The following is a 19,284-nucleotide window of genomic DNA, read 5'->3' as shown; positions in this document are numbered from 1 at the left end:
AATACTTTATTATCTGTTGCACCTGTTACCACACCAAACAGTGACATCACAGTGTACTGACACACCCTGTAGAAGTACTCTGCTACATCATGTGTAAGTAAGTTGCTCTTAAGGATATATTTGGAGTTACAGTAACGGTATTCTGACAATGTATTATAATACATGATAACATACATAAAAGATGCTAGAATGAACATCAGCTGACTTAAAAACAAACATTTATTTCTCACACTGAATTTCCAAAATTTAAATGAAAACCTTTTTGTGAAAACACCATCACTCATGTAGCAGATGACCAGTTTATTTGAGGAGTGCTACATTTGGTCGGGAGCATTCACATCAATACATTTCTCGACTGCTGTGACAATCATTAGCAGTAAAATTGAATTGTCCCTCTCTAGTCCTTGTCCATCTAGAAAGTCCATTCCCAGAAGTCAACTTGTGCCCCTCCTTTTGAGTGTATCTGGGAGTTTGACTGAGTCATTAGGTAGCTGGGCTACGGCCTTTCACAAGACTCTCACTGTCCTGGAGGCCACAGACTGGGGATAACTCAATTTGCCTACTCTCACCAACTCTCTCTGACTCTTGTCTTTTTCTCTGCTGAGCAAATGCAGTAAAATGAAGTCAACCTCTATCTATCAAATCTATTGTCTGTACTGTTTTGGTGGTTGGAGGAACTTTTGCTGCCTTTTATTTTTCATCTTTGTAGGAAAGATATTTCTAATGTTATTTATTTTCTGGCTTTATTGCTGCAACATCACTGAATGATGTCTGATTGGATTTGATTTTAAAGGGTTACAAGCCTGAAAATATGAAAGAAGGGTCTGCATACTGTAACTCCCTTACAGCCAATTTATTAGCATATCCCCATGTGATGTTTCAAGCTAATGCTCTTCCTCAGTCTTATTTAAAGGGTTGCAAGCCAAAATAGTGACTGATTGGATCATGAGATTTTGAATATCGCCACTGTGGCGCATGGCGACGTAACGGCCGATACCTCCTTCAAACGATGAAGATGATCACATGAAAAGTCATCTGAAATGAAAGCACAGGGTGAAAGCTGACACTAAACTGAATTTTCAGCTTTAATTTGTATTAAAAAGCAGCGGAAGGAATATGAGTAATGCCTTGGAGCTAAACTGCATTGTGTCACTAATGGCTGGACTGGCTTTAAAAGCTGAATAATATCAATAATGTGTGAAAGATGCAGCAAGTTTTGATGAAAATGTCATGCTAAACTGAATTGCCTGCATTCATTTGTCTGGAGAAACAGCTGATGTTGTGGGAAAGAGTCTAATTACTATGAAAAAGTTGAATGAATCTCACAACCCGCACAAGTGCATCCCAACAGGGGGAGCTACACCCTGTCCAGGCAGTCACATGATACAAAATACCTGAAAAACCAAACAAACCAATATATATACACTCTTCATAAGAAACACTTCATAAGAAGCAAGCAAATGAAATATCTTCATTCATTTCACTGGAAATGAGCGTATCAAGGAAGTGTATCCAACACATCTCCCTCTGGAAAGGGATTCTGCCCCTATTGCCACCTCTCTGTGGCATCTTCACTGTCTGTGCCCATGTAATGTAGTTCACTCAAGCTGTGGTTTTGACTATTTAAGTTCTTAAAGTATTATTTTTTGGGCCTTTTATGCCTTTATTTGACAGAGAGAGAGATAGACAGGAGAGGGGGGCAGAAAGAGAGGGGATGACATGCAGCAAAAGGCCACAGGTTGGATTTGAGCCTGGGCCGCTGCATATATGGGTCGCCAGCTCTACCGACTGAGCTAACCAGGCGCCCTGACTGTTTAAGTTCTTAGCCACTGTTGATTTAACATCATGATTACGAATAAAACACTGTTCACAGATCTTGGTTTTTAACTCTGGTTTAATTTTCCATTCGTAATATAAATGACATCTGCATTTTAACAGATAAATCACATTTTTAGTGTTACATGTGACCTTGATGTCAAAACCAGACTGGTGAATATAATCCCCTTAATCATAGAATAGCAGTGTATACAATTATGACAAGGGAAATACCCACTGGGGATCTGAACCAAAACTTGTTGTGCCAGTTGTGATAACCTATTATTAATTCCACTTTGATTGTCAAATTGCCAAAATACACGCTGAGGAAGGACGTCTTTCCTAATATTGGCATTATTAAAAAATGAAATTGGAATGCTTTCATAGTCATAACATTTTGTGCTAGAATGGAACACTTAGTAGCCATAGCAACAGTAACTAAGGGGAACAGTGGGCAGGGCAACCTCAAAGTAACATCAAAGCAGTAGTTTCAAAGTGTGATGTCATCAGCGGGTCTTTAAATACCGTAAGACGTGTTAAAACAAAGTAATTTAATTTCAAACCTCACAGTAAGTGATATAGCATTGTAAGACACACTACAACTTCAAACAGCAATACACCATGGCTTTAAATCTGCGTTATTCCGTTCTGGGCCCCTACAACTGGACCAGGGATCTGATTTCCAGCTTTCTCGGTGGCTCCCAAAAAGAGGCCCTTGTCAGACAAGTCGAGGAGCTTAAAACTCAGCTCAAAAGAGAAAAGGAACACCATTCCTCTCAGGAGCAGAAGATCACTAAGCTCTCCACCAATCTGGAATCAGAGACCAATGAAAACAAGATTCTCTGGGACCAGGTTCAGTATTTGACCAATGAGGTCCACAAAGAGAAGAACTGGAGTAAGCAGCAGGCAGATGTATGCCAAAAAGAAAGAGTCAGAGGTTATGAGGAGTACACTCTGAGGATCCAGCTTGGCCAACAACTTGAGGAAATGCAAAGACAGCTGGCTGAACAGTGGAGGCACGAAGAGTACATGGTGGCTAAGGAGAGGGAAACTCAGAGAGAGCTCGAGAAGCTCACTGCCTCATACAATGAGCTCCACCAGGCATACACATATGTCTACCATGCACACGACGAGATCCAGCAAAGGTATGACAAAGACATGGAGGCCGAAGAACAGGTCAATGTCACCCTTCAGCAGGAATTCGAGGTGCTTAAGGCTTATGTAATCAAGGCGTCACGGCACAAGGAGGAGGTTCAAAGCACGAGGTGTCAGCTGGACGCCTTCTGTCAGAAAAAGGAGCAGGAGGCCAAACTCCTGCAACAAGAGGCCTTTGAGAGGGAGAAGTGTTTGCTTATGGAGTTGGAAGGCATGAAAATCCAACTCCATGAGCAGACCTCAGAAACCATTGCACTTGTTGCTAACCTCAAGGTTAAGAAAGAAGGCAGTCAGGTTCTCCCCACAGAAACTGTCCAACTCATGGAAGAGTTGACAGACCAGGTGTGCCAGCAGGAGGAGTCCCCTACTGTCTCACAGGACGCTGAACTAGTGGAAGAAGAGTCCCTCTGTGTTGTACAGGATCCTGAACGTGAGGAAGAAGAGTCCCTCTGTGTTGTACAGGATCCCGAACGTGAGGAAGAAGAGCCTGAAGTCTTTGGTGAGAAGGTTGTGGAGAAAAGAAAGAAGCCATCTTTATGGAAAAGAGCTCGCCACTTCCTCGGTTTGAGGAAGAAAAGGACAAGCGACACATCCAACAGTGACATCTGAATGGAGGTTTCCTGCGTGTTACTCCCCGTGTCTGTGTGGGTTTCCTCCGAGTGCTTCGGTTTCCTCCCACATGTGTCAGTTGGACACAAATAAAAAAAAAAATTCTAAATATATAAAAACTTTAAATATATAAAAAAATCTAATATATAAACAAATAAATAAATACATTTTTTAAAAGTAAATGTACTGCCTCAATAAGTGTATCTTACAGTAGTTACAGTTTAGTTGTTGATTGGTTACCCAGTGTCAAGAAGCAGGTCTTAACATTAGCCTATCAGAGGAAAGCGTGAGGAGGGAGAAAACATGAATCCAAGTTGGCATGCTCTGTTAGCGAATTCACACCATAATACAGAATGATTATAACCCTTATCCCTGAATTATTTTAGTATGGTTGGTTATGTTAACCTAAATGAACTGAAACCAATGCCGAGCTCAGTGTTAGTAACAGACCATTATGGAGAGGACAACAAATGTACTGTAGTGCCGACTGTGGGCAGAATTGTATGGGATATTATACACATGTGCAATGTGGCTGTATGTACAACATTGTCAAATTCTGTTGCAATCAAATTTAACATTAAAGAGTGACAGCCCTTAAAGTGCATAAGCCCAACAGCTTCAAACGCTGGTTAACCAATCATGGGCAAACGGTATGTGATACCTAAAAACAAACTAATAAGTTGTGTAAAAAAATAAAGGGTTAAGGGTTCAAAAGTGCTGGAAAATGTTTCCAGCTCCAAATAAACGTGGCCTATAGCCATTCATTTGCTTAATTCAAGGAACTGAAACATGCTTGAATAAAGAAAAGTCAAAGCAACTTGCAGCACAATTACATTTATTTTTTGTGTATGTCCTGGGAACAGTGCAGTAAGAGTTGTGTGGAATAACATATGGAAATCCATATGGTTGAAGAGTAATTAGTATGAGGAATAGCAATGGCACACTAATTACCTTGTAAATAACTTTTGTTTATCCGAGTATTGAGTCAGGAAGTCTAATTACTGAGGACAAACGTGAACTTCAGTATGTTGGTGCAGAATGTACCTTCTAATCTCAGGTTGTGTTTATTCCTTGTGTACCCCAGGCGGAGTTCTCAGAGATCAACCTGGCCTCCTACGTTAACTCTGGATGTATGGTGGACATGCAGGTCAACAAAGGTGGCACCAAAGTGGTCAGGTAAGATGCTCGAGGGCGAAAAGGAGCTTGAGTCCTTTGACGCATTTGCCCACGCAATCTGTAATCTGCCTCAGTGAGCCTGCACAAAGACTCTTTCTCTCAGTGGCATTGAGCATGACTGTGTATATATAACATTGCTTGCACTCAGAGAAATCAAGGCAGTAATGTGATTATGGCATGGGGAAACAAAAAAAAGACTTCTTACCCTATTTCAGCCTTGGTGGGAAATTAGTGTGACAATGTTAAAAACAGAAGGATTTAAAATATTTAATCTTGTCACCTCTTAAACTTATGAGCACCGTTTTATGTCATCACCATCATGCTATTCCATATTGCATAATGCATGTTAACAACCAGGGGTTTTAGCTGTCTCCATCAACCTCAAAACATGAGTAATTTCTATGCTATTTCTGGCTAGCTACTGAGCATTTGGGTCATTTAGGTGCATCTGAAGTGTAAAAAAAAACCCTTTTCATCTTGCAGTGGCAGAAGTGGCCTCTGGCCAGATAGCAGCAGCAGTTAGACCAGTGAAGCTGTGTATTTAAATAGACTGCTCTGTTCTGTGACGTTGGCTGATGATCAGCTGATCTGGGTGGCAAAGATGACTTCAGACTCCCGAGAATTGGCACCATCTACTTATCTTATGCTTATCTCGATGAACCATATAATGGAAGTGGATGGAAACATGCATTCATTCATATTTTCTTTTTCCGATTTACTCGTTCTTCAGTTAGAATTTGCAGTACATTTGGAAACATGGCCAATGTTGTGTTTTGCAGCCCCCAGCTGCTTCCTATTTCCAGCAAAGTCAAATTAATCATATCTTTTCATATGACTCATTTGGGAGTGGGAGGATTACTATTAAATCATTAATCAACACTGTTGCTAAACTGTATGCAGCATCACTTAAATATAATTTTTTTCATGGAAGACATATTGACATATCACAGTAGTAAAAGCACAGGTTTAAATAATAAAATTAATTTCAGGGTCCTGGTATTGTTCATGTTGGCTCATTGTCACTGCTTACTGGAGCACTTGAAGAGAGCAGAGCCAATACTTTTGCTTTTCCTACTATGACAAGTCAAAATGAGTCTGTCTGTATCTTTAAATTGATAGTTCTTTTGTTTTATTTGTTTGTTTGTTTGGTTATTTACTTTTTTTTAATATTTGGATAAATCAGCAGTCTTTTTTTTTTTTTTTGGTTGTTATGTTTGGCCTCAGCTAGCTCTCTCCTTGGCATCCAACGTGGCATCAACTGTCACTGCTAGAGCGCAGAGTGATCATACATACCATATCTGCAAAGTCTTCTGCTTCCTACACTCCAGGATTCTGAGCTTCTGCATCCTGATTGGTCCATTCGATCAGCTAACTGAGTCCATGCCATCCAGTGTCAGCCCACCAGTGCTCATTCTAGCCTTCTTAGGGAATAATCAGCTAATCTGTGTTGTGGCCTCGACTCCACACAGTTTTGCAAAATAACTTTCTTATCAGTGTTGTGCCGGAAATGGCCTCACCGTGCAGCGCAGTGTGAAATCATGCAAGAATAATCACAGGGAGACACGGGCTGATATTACAATGCAACCTGTTGTCGGGATCTACACAGAGGTTATTGTGTGGGTTGAATATTTTTTGGGTGATATTGCTGTAATGATAGAGAAGCCAAATTGGCTGCAGATGGTCCGACTGCTGCCGCGTTCACACAACACTGACATTCACTGCCAAATTGTTGCGGTTTAGCTTGTCGTTTATGACTCTGAACATGACTACAAACACTACAATGGTTGATTGTAGCTGGCAGTCTGATGCTCGATGACTGTTGAAGAACAGTGGTTAGAAACACGATCTTGTAGCTGGAGAGTTCAAACCCCCAAAAAGTTGATATCTTTTATTGAGTAAGACACTGAAACATTCCCTGGATAAAATATATCTAAGTACTCCAGAATGTAAAGATTAAAATCTGTGATTGTCGTAGATTGTTGCTAATGAAAGCTAATTACCTCTTTGATTGTTTCATTCTCAGCCGGAAGAATGTTGTGATACGTCCACAGATAGACTCAGGATAGACAAAACACTACTTTCCCAAGCACAAACTAAATGCACTCTGTACATTTATCTGTGTGTTGTGTGTGTGTGTGTGTGTGTGTGTGTGTGTGTGTGTGTGTGTGTGTGTGTGTGTGTGTGTGTGTGTGTGTGAGATCATGCAAGTATAACGGGCACGTTTACACTATACTGTGTATTTAAAGCGGGTACCTGCTTTTCCTCTGACTGTTGTGTTCACAGTACTCTGTCCTCCGTCCAAATGCACGCTCTCTGAACACCTCTCCTCTGCTGGCTCCATGCAGCAGCACATTTTCTCACAGTTCTGTGGTTTCAGGGTTGTTTATGCACTGAGGTTTCTCTCACTTATGTCATGTTTGCTGTGCGTTACAGAACTATGAATCTGCTGTATGGTAGTATGGTAAAAGATATCCAGTGGAATGGAGACAATGGATCTCATGGATGACAGCTCAAGAATGAGTTAAACTCTGGAAACAGGAAACATATATTTTGTGTGAATCAGGAGTGATAAAACAGTTTTAATCTGTCTTTACAGCAGGCATAAACATGCATACTGATTACAGTGCATCTAGTGATTGCTGTGTAATCCGATCATGTGTATAATACGCCAGTGTAAATGTAAAGATCCAGTCATCCAAACAAGCTTTATATATGATCGCATAAACATTTAGCCACCGTAGCATCAAAGTGTAAAAGAAGTGCATCTGTAATCAAAATGCCAGAGCTACATAAACAAGTTAACTTTGAACCTGGACTGTCAGGATACCGATGAATGTCGAATATAAATAAAGATGAGGTAATGAAAAAATAGCCTTTATGGTGTGTGCTAGAGTTATGCTTTAACTTAAGGCTGTGAATTTAATGACACCAGGGCCCAAATGCTATTTCCCCACACAAAGGCTGCTATGAAAGTGTGTGTCTATACGTTCTCCTAGTTGGAGCTCAGTCTGATATGTTAGAGTGAAAATGGAAAAATATGGTGAGACTGAATAGAGACCCTTGTAGAGTCCATTCAATATAAGTGTTATAAACTAAATTACTGAGTACCTTCTTGATCTTTGATGATGACATATCACTGCAGATGACTGGGACGTGTGATCAATTAATGGTAATGCCCATATTATCTTTAATTAATCACAGCCATGGGCATTGGTTGTGTGTAATCACAGCTGGTCTGACATTGGTTGTTTGCTATTTGTTCAAATGTAATTTACAGGTCTAAAGACTTGTGGTGTAGACATAAATATTGACATGCAAACAGATTGTTAATGGTGTGTCTACATCAATTTATGGCAGACTGCAGGAGTGCAAATCAGACATGTGCACACAGTCTACAATAATTGATATAAAACAGAACCCTGTGTATACACTGCTTTATATATTTGATTAAAAAAAAAGAATGCATATATATATATAGAGGTCTGGCTGCAACATAGAGTTTCGGTTGTGAACCTGTGTAAAGTGATCTGGCCCCAGATCTAGAAACGAAATGCAACTGTTAGGTCTTACGAATCATCATGTTTGTATCATTTTTCATCATATCATTCTCTTGGTTTTCACATTACTACCATACTTTTGCTTTCCTCACAAGTTTGTCTTGATGAGCCAAAACAACAGCTCAATACGAAGTTGCAACAAATCCCGACCGCCAGTTCCTGCTTCCAGGGCATTAAAAGTGGCTGCTTACATGCACTTTTGCTACCCCTATGTGCGACGTGCAACGTGGCACGCGATGCACGGCCTACAGTACAGCAGAGCGACACGCCACAAGGTACAGTAGTTATGGCGTGTCGTCCCTCCGCTGCACTGCTGTAGTCAGCCCTTTGGCTTCTCCGCTCTCTGCTGCCAAAACCTCCAGCGAGCTCCTCGGCTCCAAGTGGGAACGCTGGTCTGGCTGAAAGACGGATCACAGCAGCCAAAGTATGATAAGCCACAAAGCAGCATTCCTCTCCTCTGCCATCCTCACAAAGCTCCTGGTGCGGGTAATAAAACCTGTTGATTAATTAGTGGTGATTAATACCGGGAAGTGGGTTAACTGTTGGTGACTGAGGAGCTTATTGAGCTTGTTTTACTGTTGCACTAAATGGAAGTAGTTTTGGGTCGCAGCATCAGCTAGATGGTTAAAATGTGGATGTAAAAGTAAATGTGAGGTGTAGGTTTTAAACAATTTGAAATGTATTGCTCTTAGAGGGCCTAATTAACACTAGCTTCCCACAATATTACACCTATGAGGACACTGCTACCTACACTAAAACTGAATTTAAATGAAACAAGCTGCATTCAAGCCAAGCAGGCAGTTTTTTTTCTTAATACACAGCACTTTGACAGAATTTGAATTGATCATTCAGTCATTAATTTTTACTAATCTTTCTATCTTGGTCCCTTATTACCTTCAAATATGGATGTACTACTTTATTTTTCTGATACTATAATTACAAAATGCATTCATTACAATTCTGAAGGTGTCAGATATGATATGATGGTTCATTATAAAACAATAATCCAACCAATCAGTGAAAGCTGTAAGGGTTTGGTCTAACTGATAGTAACTCTGGACTTACAATAGCATCATAACCAATAAACAACGACTCTAGTCAAACCATGCCATACCAAACTTCATTTTTCATTTTTGCTCATAAGGGGAAGGACTGTTAATGTGTAGATTGACGGTGCCATTGATTTGATTGGTTGAAATTTGCCTGTGATAGAAGGTGATCGACAGATGGGTCATCCAATCACCTGCTGAGTTTTTTTTGAAAGTGCCTGCCCTTTTCGAAACAGTTACCATTGACAGCTTCCCAGACGATTCTGTGTAACAAACCATCAGGTTACCACAGCAGGGTGTCCTATTATAAATCGTCAAGAGCCAAATTTGGCTAACGCAACCAGAAGTAATGGATGTACATTCCTTTCTTATCAGTGTAAAAGTTATTAAGTGTAATTTCGACCATCACCAGTCCCAAATGCATTTCAGTCAATCGGCGTAAATATAAAAGAAATATTAGATTAACTGACTGGGTTTGAGAAAGCAATTTGTTTCAACAATACTCTGAATCACATGTTCATATAGGTGTATTTTGCCGTGTGTGTGGTGCCCGACAGCCTTGTCACATTCCTCGCCGTTCTCGGCCCCGTAGATGGAGGGAGTGAGACAGCCAGATTACATTAGCAGATCCTTGTCTGATTTTTTTTTTTTCCTCCCCCTCTCCTTCAATTTAATTTTCTGTCCCGAAAGCTACCGGTCTCAGCCAGACAGGGCCACCCCTCTTTCCTTTCCAATCCCTATAGAGCACATAACAAGACTCCTCCTTTGGTTACCTCAGGTGCTGATTTACTGTTCATACCACACAGAGACGATATACACACACACACACACACACACACACACACACACACACACACAAAAACAAGCCTTAACCCCTTCTTCCCTTGACCCCTCTGAAAGCCCATTTTAATCATTGAAGGAACCGTCTGCCTGGAGCAGCCTCAACACCTAATACCTCAGACAGGTTCATCTTGTTACCGAGCAAATAAATCCCACTCACAGACACGCTGAGTTCAGACATGGCTTTAAGAGGCCTGAGGGTGGTTTCCTTTAGGAGCACTGTGACTGTAATGAAAGCATACAGCGGGCCGTGAGGCCCACTCCATCGTCCCTGCTTTTGTAATATAGCCATGAATACAAATGGCCCCGCTAATTCACTCAACCTCCTAACAACACTCATTTCCCTTTCTGCCAGAGGTCATTTGGTGCTCTATCGCTCTCGCAGCTCCTTTCCTCATTACATCTGCCTCCCGCGGGACTCTCCTCCAAATCCTATACACAATCACTGTTAAGCAACTAAACATTCTCTAATTTGTTTTGCTAGTAGATGTGCTGAGTTACACCCTCTCCTGTTTGGATTTTAGAGCAATTCCAATGAATCTACAACTCGTTGTTATTTTAGTTGTTTGACGTGCGTTATTTGCTTTCTCCACGACCTTCGCTGCGTTCAGTGTGGTGTGGAGATGAGCCCTGGAGTGCGATCGAAACTGGAGGCGATCCAGAGCTTTGGCAGCCCTGACCGGGCCACCGCCCAGGATCTGAGGCACTGCCAGGTTGCTCTGGTGCCACCGGGCCGGGAGCCGCAGCCACAACCACATGGAGTCATAGATCCAGGACAGGGGACCACATCATGATGCTAGGCTACAGGGAGTCACTGTACACACAGAATATATTCCATGGGTACAGTTCTTGATAATAAAAAAAACCCAATCAAAGAACTGTCTGATTTGTTTGAGTAACTTAATAACCTTCATAAAATAAAGGAGTCAAAATTCTTAAATACATTATAGTCAAGGTCATGATAACTGTAAGGAAATGGTATTGCTCGGTTTAGATTACTTTTTCAGTTGAGTGCTTTCCAAATCTTACACTGTCCACCTTTGATCAAACTTTATTCAAACATTTTAATTTGTTTCCTACTGTCAGCCAAGTGAATCACAATCCACCAATTAAAATAAACCACAGTGTCCATTTTTTTTTTGCAAAAGTGGTCAGAGGGGGTTTTGGAAAATCCCTCTCCCGTTGTTTCTGATGGATGATGTTTATCATATAGCAAAAGCATTCAAAGTTTAAATTAGCAGAGCGCCAGAGAAAGTATTAGAGCAAACCCCCAAGCTAATATCTTTGTTTAATGTTTGACAAGACTTAACATTTTGTTACATAAAAGTGAGAGCCCTCTGCTACAATGCTGCCAAAAAGCATGACAAGACAATCCTTGTAAATGATTAATTTAATTGCTTTGGATTTGCAACAGTTATTATATTTTTAAAACTGCACAAGGCAAGATTTTAATGTAATAAAACGGCAGCCTTGTTGGCCTTAAAGACAAAGCAAGAGCTCCATTGAGATGAAACTAACTAACGTCTGGTCTCTGTGGTAGTGTAGTGTCAGGAAATAGAAACTTTGACCATTCAAGTTCAAGTACATTTCAAACTGATTTCACTTAAATAATCTTAAAAATAGTTTGACATTGTGGGAAATGCTGCTTGTCACATCATTTGAATAGCCTAAACTAGCTGTGTTACATATTTGGAGGAACAATAAAATTTTTATATTTCCAACTCGAAATAACCAACCTGTTTTGAAAATGTTTTCCACTTGTTTGCCCGTATGTAAAGTTTTCAGTGTTTGAGAAAGCCAGGCAAGGCTAGTTGTTACCCTCTGTTTCCAGTCTTTATGCTAAGCTGGCTATTCATTTCCCAGCTACAGTTCCACGTTTAATACAGACATGAGAGTAATATCAAGATTCTCATCTCCCAGAAAGAGAGTGGCTTTCCCAGAATGTTAAACTCTTTTTTTACACCATAGAAAGAGTTATGTTTTGGTAGAAGCCTAAATAACAACTCTGTGGGACTATATTGAAGGGTTTTTTATATATAGTGTCTCGTAACAGGAAAGCACAGATTTTTCTCTCTAAGGTGCATTTCCCTCCGATGACGGAGAGCCAGTTCAGCACAATGCACCATTGTGTACAAGTGCTGCGCTGATCCTCGGTATGTACTGTTTGACATTTGTGGCATTCCCGCTGAGTTCTACCCCGATTATCCTTATCATTGAGAGACAGACTGATGGGAGACCGATAAGGCCCTTACCAGCCTTTGAGCCAGGCACAGGGCCGTTATGGAGACAAATGTTCCCCTCAATTCAGACATCCCTGTGGAGCCTATTAAAAGTTCAGAGATTCTATTTGATAAATGGATGTGGAGAACAAAATGGCAGCATATTGTCTTTTGTTTGAATAGTTTTCTGCTCTAGGAATGCTGATGAAAACATCCTGTTGGCACTGTTGTACAATATATTGTATAAAGGTCTTACAGCTGTCAGGCTTGCAGTGTATTCACAGGGAGACTGATATAAAAGTTGGTGAACTCTCTGGCTTTAAACATGTTTATTGGCATTCTCAGCATTACCTACCTTTCATTATCAGCTTTCACAAATATAATAAATAAACTACAAACACAGCACTGAAATGTTATCACTTTATAAGCCTATTTTAGATGATTTATTTGATGTTGTGTTTCTGGTCATCTTATTTATTTAATTTCAGTACTGTCTCTGCTTTTAGCTCTGTTTCCACCAACCCCTGAGGGAAATATCTGTGTCTCTAGCTGTTAAATGCTTTGTTCACTAGCTTGTCTCTAACGTTTTCTGTCTGCCATTCAGTGCCGGGCAACTGGGTATTTTTCCCAGAAAATTTGCTAATACACCTAGAAATTACACTTCTGAGAGCTGTGAGAATCAACCGAAAATGTTAAAGTTGCAGTCCATAAAACCAAAACAACAAACTGAAAGACGCTAAAATGCACCGCACAGCTGAAGAAAACAGATTCTGGTGATAACGCTCTGTGGAATCATCAGTACAAGACCACGTTTAATCCAGTACAAGCTCGCTATGGCAGAAGTTTCGTCCCTTCTGCCATAGTATTACTTAACAAAACCTCCCGGGAGCTGTTATGTGTAATAATTGTGTTGTGTTAAATCTATCTATCCTGTGGTAATGTTATGTGTATTTGTGTATGTACAGACTGTGGCAGACTGTTCCTGAAAAGGACAATTAAGAATGTATCTATCTATCTACAAAAATATGGATTGTAGCAGCTTTAAGTATTTTAATGTTTTGAGGCATGCTACTGTTCCCCTTAAGCAACCCATGACACACACATCAAGCATGGTTATGCAGTGTCACTTTAAGTATTGACCGATTAGTCTATTATTTTATGTCTAGATATGCGTGACAATCTCAACATCAAGTAAGACAAATTCAGCAGTATTAGGACACTTGAAACAAACGGTTCTGAAGAAGTTTGATTTTTTTTGAAGTTTTCACAGGTTTATTTGACTTGGCTTTAACACTGATTTGAATATTTGGATATTTTTTCCAGCGCATCTTTACCTATCTGGCTCCATTTACTATTCAAGTGTTGAGTGGGCTCATGATTCCACATGGATACATTCCCACCTCATGTCCTAATCTATAACTCCACTATCCCCTGATCAGTGCCTGTTATCAGCCTTTATTGCACCACTGATAACCCATTCAAAGGGCGCATTAGCATATCGCCCGTGAAGTGATGACTGTAGGGCACGAGCGATTCGGATCGTAAAGCATAGATTTGCCGCTTTAGAGTAATCCACAACCCGCAGGGAGCCCTGCTTCGGCAGAACGAGTTCGAGTGAAGAGATGGAAAAACAAAGTTAATGGGTGACAGACCTCAGTAATGCTCTGCTGCTATAGGGCACTGACTCCATTAGCCCGGTGAAAGCCATCCCACTGATCCGAATGTCTTCTGCATCTGGCCTTTCTGTGGTAATGAGGTAGCACAAAGGTATAGTCTATCTGGGTTTATGCATGCACGCACGCGCTTAGTGTCTTCCTGTGCTGTCGAACAATTCAGCTTGTAGTAGTGAACAGATGATAAGAGATAAAAACAAGGCATAAGAGGTTGTCCTTACTAATTTACATCTACATTGTGAATATATGACACAAACTTTCACACATGAATGTCACTGTTGGAGTATCAAGTCCTTTGAGACATTCAATAAAATCCCTGGCCTGACTTCAACCGGGGACTTTGTGATTACATGATTAGTCTCTTAAAACCCCAATCCCCCAGAATGCCCAGGCAACTATCTTGATTTTAAAAAGCAAAAATGCTCAAAATAACTGGTTCCAGCTTGTTAAATGGGAATGCTTGCTGGTTTTAGTAGTCTTCTATAATAGCAAATTAAATAAGTTTGGGTTTTAGACTGTTCTATCTCTGAAGTTGTGATGGGCATTTTTTTTTAAATTATTTTACTGTATTCTGACATTTTCTTGAACAATTAATCAATAAAATAATTAGCAGATGAATACATAATGGAAATTCTACTTAGGTGCACCCCCTACTTGCTTCCATACCTGCTTTCAATCCAGCCGATGTGGATTAGACGGTGGATTTCTTCTCTTGGATGCAGCGCTACACATTGTTTTCGGCTGACAGGACAGGTGTATTTCAACTCAAGAAAGGACATTTTTAAACAGAATGTTATCCTCTAACTTTGGGTGTTTGCTAGAAACAGAACGTTATACAAAATGAGCCCATGTATTTATCAGGAACTTGTGTTTCACATGAACTTTTGAGTCTGGTTTGGTTCTGGAGCCTCAATAAACAGCTCCATCCAGTATAAATAGCAGAGCCTTTGGTCTGTTGCCACTGTGGCTGAGTGCAGCAGCAGGGAGGAACAGCTGTAGTCGCTCTGTCGCCGGGACCAGATCACTCCTCAGTCCTCCTGCCAGTCCTGTCTGTGCTGTCTAACACTCGAGGACCCGGAGCCTGTTTGAGGGCCTGGCTGTAATTTCACCCTACAACCTGCAGCCCTTTACCTCCTGTGTGTGTATACCTCTGCATATATGCACACATATTTTTGTACGTGCATGTGGGATGTACAGCGTCTGCAAGTTAACTGAAGTAATCTAGCAGCTTTTTTGTGATGCTGTTGGTCACATGTCTGTTTGTTCACCTGTATTTTATATAACAGTGGTTCAAATGATTTTGAACACACAAAGAATTATCAGCCGACTCCAGTTTGGTAGTTTTAGCGTCTTTCAGATCATTGTTTTGGTTTTAGAGCTGGCAACTTTACTGTTTAGGTTCTGTTTCCAGCTGTGATAAGCCCACTGTACACCACATGCTCAGCACCAAACAGCAGACAGACACAATTTGCCAGCTAAAAATATAATCAATGCAGCTTTAATTGTGCAATTGTATTTGTAAATTTGACTCGGCTGTTCCAAAGTGCCCTTTCTATTTAAAGACTGGACTGAAAATCCTAGATTTGTATGAAGAGCCATAATCACATAAGACAAAACAAACTTTACTAGTTTACATGTATTACCTATACTCTATGATTCAGATACATTTTACAGTTTGGGAAAAGAGCTTTGCAGAGTAGAAATCCAAAGTATAATTCTGCAAATAAAAATTGTAAATGGCTGCATTGTGTCTTTTAACAGACACTTAACTAAACAAACCATTGGAAATCAAAGTAAGAGCATGTTACCTTGAGGCAAAACCTGGCTAGCATGAAAGATTTCTGGAGGGCAGTAAATGACAGGAATCTGAAACATGCCCTGTTGCACAATACCTGAATCAAAGCTGAAAACATTAATAGGTAAAACATGACTGCAGTCAAAGTGAATTTCCTGTGTTAACATGAAATGTGGGCTGCTTTAAATGAGGCCTCCAGGTGCCTGATGGGCCGCTTGGCCCCGCTCCCAGAACAGTTTGTAAAGGAAGGATTAGGCTGTGTTAATTGGATAGATGGTCCAAAAAGATTAGGTGCACCGAGGAGCATTTCTTCACCCCTTCAGCACGACAAAGTCGCTGAATAACGGAGCCCTTGGCTGTAAACACAAGGCCCAGATACAGTGTGTTAATGTGCCGACAGAGCTGTTGGCCTGGGAGGGGCCCACGGGTAGAGATTTCTGACCAGAGCAGTCAGTTCCTCAACGAAAGGGTGATTCTTTTTAAAGCTTTTATTAATGAATATATGTGTTGGGAAAAGGACATTTACTGGTGGATGTCTGCTAACCTGTCTGCCAGCAAATGGCTCAGTGCTTCGGGCTAAATGCTAACATCAGCATGCCATCCAGTTTTTCAGTCTGAGCAAAAAAAGGGGGAACCAGCCATCAGATATCTCTATTACCAGATCCATGCAACTAGTGTGGCTTAAAATTAATCTTTAGTGCTATTGAAATCTCTTCTATTGAACGACCTTTAATGTACCATAGAATACCTTTAAAAATCTGTTTATACTCTCCTTAAAGATTGATAACTATACCTAACTCATTTCTATCTCTGTCTTACTGCAGGTCCTTCAAGCCAGACTTCGTCCTGATCCGCCAGCACGCCTACAGCATGGTCCCCGGAGAGGACTTCAGGAACCTTGTGATCGGCTTGCATTTCGGCGATGTCCCGAGCATCAACTCTCTCTTCTCCATCTACAACTTCTGCAGCAAACCTTGGGTGGTGAGCAATCTTTAACTGCTCCGTTTGCTCTACTTTAACCCACACAAAGGTGTCGTGAGTCCGTCCCTCGGAGGCTGACTGATTTATTTGGGCTATTAAAGGGAGCTGTAACACCTGTCTCTGGAGTCGGCAGAACAAGTGGCCTCCACCACCACCACCACCACCACCACACATTATTACTCACTCTGTACTGAGAGAAATATATAAGGTTGTGAATGCTTGGCTCTGCATGGGTCTATGACTGTAGTCCTGTCAGCTACATTACAAGTTTAAAGGAGCAAGTATGTTCAATAAAAGACAGTAACAAAACTCACTGTTGGATTTATTTGAAAGAAACATGATTAGTACATGTTGCTTCTCAAGCATATTAACTATTAGTTTCTGCCACATGAATGAAAGTCTTTAAAAGACACATGGCTCAGATGCTTATTGGTATTAAGAATTTTATGTAATGTTATCAGCTGCAGCATAACTTTATTAAACTTAGATTTTCATACAGTGGTTTGGATATTCATTGCTCTCTTCTCTTGTTTTGACATATTTGAACACATTGAATGTAGTTAATGTAAATTTCACAGGTTTTTAATGTGGTGAAACTATTCTCTTCTTGTACAATGTAGTGATGTGCATCCTTTTTTACCAACTACGAACCTGTTTACTTCCTTTGTACGTATTGTACATAGCTTTGTACATACTGTTAATAGTATTTACCACTCGTTTAGTGTTTTTCAGCCATTAGTGATATTAGCTTGTCACGTTTTTGTACTGATTTTCACAGCTTAGCTAATGTAAGTTCACAATGGCTCTTTTTCTACACACAGTGCTTGGAAGAGTTGCCAAAATGAAAGTGAAACTGTCTTGCAAAAGCGAGTAGTGAAGCTCCGACCTCATGGATCGCTGGATAAGGGGTTTAAATTGTATGTGTACATGTGCAATATCTTCCATTCACTTCTCACTCTGCCTAATGCTTGGCATCAGCTAGAAAGGTATGGAAGCTAATGGAGGAAAAGCCAGCTAGGATAGCTGACTAACCTCTATTCAAAGACACTTAAGTGATTATCAAAATGACCGAAAATGCTAAAAAAAAAAAAAAAAGGTAAATACTATTAACAATGTGTACAAATTAACTGACGTAAGGATAAAAAAAGCAATGTTGGAGGTGAATGTAACATTACTGGAGAGTTGACAGGAAGTAAACAGACGTGCAGTTCGTAAAATGGACATCACACTACATTGTGCAAGTAGATAATAAAAAACGCACAGTATCATAACAACGATATGATTAATCGTGCAGCACCTTTGCATGTCTTTTTGCTTTCTGAAATAAGGAATCATGTCAACCCTGCTAGCCTCAAAGAACTATTGATGATCAGATTTGTTGCTTCAGTGCCCCTCATTTGGGGAACTACTGTGTTAACTGCTTTACCACACAAAAATAATGTGACTCTGACAACTATAAAGGCAGGCAAGTTGTTCATTGTGACACTGTAGGTACTACTGTATCTGCAACAACGTCCATGTCCCTACATGTCAATTCTGTAGCCTAAGACCAATGGCTGCCTGGAGAGAAACCAGGAAACCCATGCTATGTTTGGAAAATGGTTGCCAACAATGTAAAGTATATATGAATTCAAGCTGATAAGGCTTAAATGCTCAGACCATATGAGCTGATGCATTGTACTGTATATTTAGTTATTGGTTTGTATTGGTGAATATAAACCATTAAACAAACTGCCTCAAAAGAGCTGCCATTTGGCAAAGACATTGTATAGTCACACGGGGAAGCAGTACCCATTATAAAACAGGTAGAGAGACATTTCTCTCCCAGTGTCGCAGGAAATTGCCCAGAGTACATTGCCGCTACAATGTCAAGCAAACCTCACTGTTATGTTAACCCACAGCTGGAACACCATTAACTGAAGTAGGTAATAAGAGGAAGTAGTTCTGGTTCACCAGAAAGGAAAATTACAACACCTCAACATTAAATAACTCCTGAATGCATGACTCCTGTGGATCTGAAAATATATTTTCTATTTAGGGCAACAGGTGTTCAGACTTGTATTGTCACTTATTGGGTCTAAGTGTACTGAGTCACATTTTATAAGCATTTGAGAGGGCAAAAATGCCTCCATGCCACCCTAATCCAGTGTTGAAATCTAGATTATCCATCATGCAACTTGTCCTCTGGTTATGAATGTACACATGCTTAACATCCAAATGTTTCTATCTATACTCTCCTGTCCTCTACTGCTTAAATAATGACGTCTGATTGTCTTGTTTATTTCTACTTGCAGTTTTCTCAGATGATTAAGCTCTACCACTCCCTCGGTCCTGAGAAATTCCCCCTGAATGAACAAACCTTCTATCCCAACCACACACAGATGGTGAGTCCCTCGCCTTCATTGAATTCACCGC

At 40.4% G+C, this 19,284-nt stretch overlaps 1 protein-coding gene across 2 annotated transcripts in view; it reads left to right on the top strand.

Moving 5' to 3' along the window:
• The window catches only part of LOC127359225 (synapsin-3-like), a 115,769-nt gene that overhangs the window by 33,018 nt on the left and 63,467 nt on the right, over positions 1-19,284 (top strand). For both annotated transcript variants that reach the window (XM_051393103.1, XM_051393104.1), the window contains exons 4-6: positions 4,664-4,755; positions 16,713-16,869; positions 19,164-19,253. In XM_051393103.1, the coding sequence (XP_051249063.1) occupies positions 4,664-4,755; positions 16,713-16,869; positions 19,164-19,253 (339 nt within the window). The remainder of the gene's footprint in view (positions 1-4,663; positions 4,756-16,712; positions 16,870-19,163; positions 19,254-19,284) is intronic.

This window comes from Dicentrarchus labrax, unplaced genomic scaffold (assembly GCF_905237075.1).
Source record: "Dicentrarchus labrax unplaced genomic scaffold, dlabrax2021, whole genome shotgun sequence".
Taxonomy (NCBI): Eukaryota; Metazoa; Chordata; class Actinopteri; family Moronidae; genus Dicentrarchus; species Dicentrarchus labrax.
The sequence above is the reverse complement of the archived record's forward strand: the minus strand, read 5'-3'. Positions and strand labels throughout refer to the sequence as shown.